The sequence below is a fragment of the Sprattus sprattus genome (assembly GCF_963457725.1).
Source record: "Sprattus sprattus genome assembly, chromosome: 4".
Taxonomy (NCBI): Eukaryota; Metazoa; Chordata; class Actinopteri; order Clupeiformes; family Clupeidae; genus Sprattus; species Sprattus sprattus.
The window spans coordinates 45,924,203-45,926,166 of NC_137923.1; the positions used below are offsets into that span (position 1 = coordinate 45,924,203).

A 1,964-nucleotide genomic window follows, 5' to 3' on the forward strand; every position below is an offset into this window, starting at 1 on the left:
GGCATTCATTTTATGCCTTTAAACACAGCCTGGACTCTGTACAAGGTCAGCAAGGTAATTCCCTTATATGAGCGATGCTATATCTTTCTCATTTCAGTCAATGTATATTCATAATCAGTAAATGGTGTAAATAAACTATGCATAAAAAAATCATTAATTAATTAATTTAATTTAATTATTTAATTCTGATGCTATCTGTCCCCAAGGATGCAGGTTCTTCTTTTTCTCAGTGTCCTACTGGCTGCTGCAAGTGCTCAATGTAAGTGTCACTATTTGCACACACACACACACACACACACACGTTCTACAGAACTTCATCTCTTGCACCTACTGAATGGTGGTGAAGATAGAATTTGTTTAAATAAATTGTATTGTGGTCCATAAGATGAAACACAGAGGAACAGAAACAGAGGTGATGTGTTCTGACTTCAGTGGAAGTTGATCCACTCATTGGAATGTTCTTGGTGACCAAGTGGAATTTGTTCTCTCTCTTTTCCAGCCTCGTACTTCTCCTTTTCCCCAGCTGTGGGGTCAGGGGTTGGTACCTCTTACTCCATCACAGGGATGGGCCGGATCACTGCCGTCAGAACATGGGAGAATTATAATAGTATCATCCGTGGGTAAGGCAAAGCACTTGTCGAGATCTATGAGAGTGATGAAAATAACCAAGGGATGTTGGTAGATGACCACATATTTTTTTTATGTTCTAAGTACCATTTTACATTTCACATGTGTTGTTTTTTTATCATGTTGAATTTTTGGTAATTATTTAATTTCAAGACATTCTGTCAACTATTCAGATGAGTTTTTGAGTTTATAAAGTGTTAAATTATAGAATGTGGTCATGGAACACTGAGCAATGATAGATAAATAAGTGCTTTATTGGTACGTAGTGCCTTCTTGGGCCTTTTCGTTCAAAAGGAAATTATCAAACAACCAGAAAATGTTGTGACTTTCTGTATTGTCACTTTCATTTCCCCAACGTTGTGGTTTCCTATTCTTTAGCATCCAGCTCCGTTATGGGTTTGAATGGTCACCAGTTGCGGGCGTTACAGGCGGCACCACCAATGAGATTGAGCTGTTAGACGACGAGTTCATCGTTCAGATCTCCGGCAAGTTCTCTCACTGGATCCACAGCCTGATGATCGTCACCAACAGGGGGCGCTCCCTCAATGCTGGACAACCATTTGGACACAGCTTCAACATGTACGCCAGTCATCCAATGGCTGAGCTTCGTTTCCTTAGCGGTCGCCAACACGGGTACATCTCCTCCATCGCCTCTCACTGGGCCGTGCTCAGCACACCCACCAATGGCACTGCTGATTAGCAGAAGAGAATGAAGACCCACCTGCCCTTTACGGCACTTCCCCTCTTGAAGGATCTTCTTGGTCCGATTAAATTGATTTTTGGGAGGCTACAAACCTCCTGGCCGCCTTTGGTATTTTGAGATGTCTGGCACTCTTCTGTCATCAGGAGTTTTTCTGTGTTTCACATCCAAATGCATGGTTAGAATGTAGCTTAAACTTTGAAATTGCTCTGTGTAAACACTTTAGTCTGGCTCTTCGCTTTTTTCTTCCACCAGTCGGGCATGATGTTTGTATTAAGACCATGAGTCTGTCTACCTTGGATGAGGTGAGATCACACCATGTTTATTCTGTGCCAAACAGCCACAAGTTGTGTTTCTTAAGTTTCCTATGTGAGCCAGTTTATCATCCTCCGCTCACCTTGTCAAGGCTGTGGGATGCTAAAATGAGCACCAAAATAGCTTCTGTGAATGGGTTGGCAATGAAATGGTTAAACGTCATGTCCTTATTTTAATGGGTGAGGGGGACCTTCTAGTGTATTTCTGTTGATCTTCTCTCTCAATCATTCTGTTGGTTTTTGATTTAATTATTTTTGTGTAGAAATTGCTCATCGCTTTCTATGTGATAATATGATATCAATGTTCCTTCAAAACACTTAAA

The 1,964-nt window shown here is 41.1% G+C and overlaps 1 protein-coding gene across 1 annotated transcript; it reads left to right on the top strand.

Annotated features, from left to right (window-relative positions):
* Positions 1–207: 207 nt before the first annotated feature.
* LOC308363768 (zymogen granule membrane protein 16-like) lies at positions 208–1,327 on the top strand (the record flags this gene model as incomplete). The annotated part of the gene is made up of 3 exons (XM_080836618.1): positions 208–259; positions 500–620; positions 1,006–1,327. The coding sequence occupies 3 exons, from the start codon at positions 208–210 to the stop codon at positions 1,325–1,327; spliced, it is 495 nt and encodes a 164-aa protein (XP_080692744.1).
* Positions 1,328–1,964: the final 637 nt, after the last annotated feature.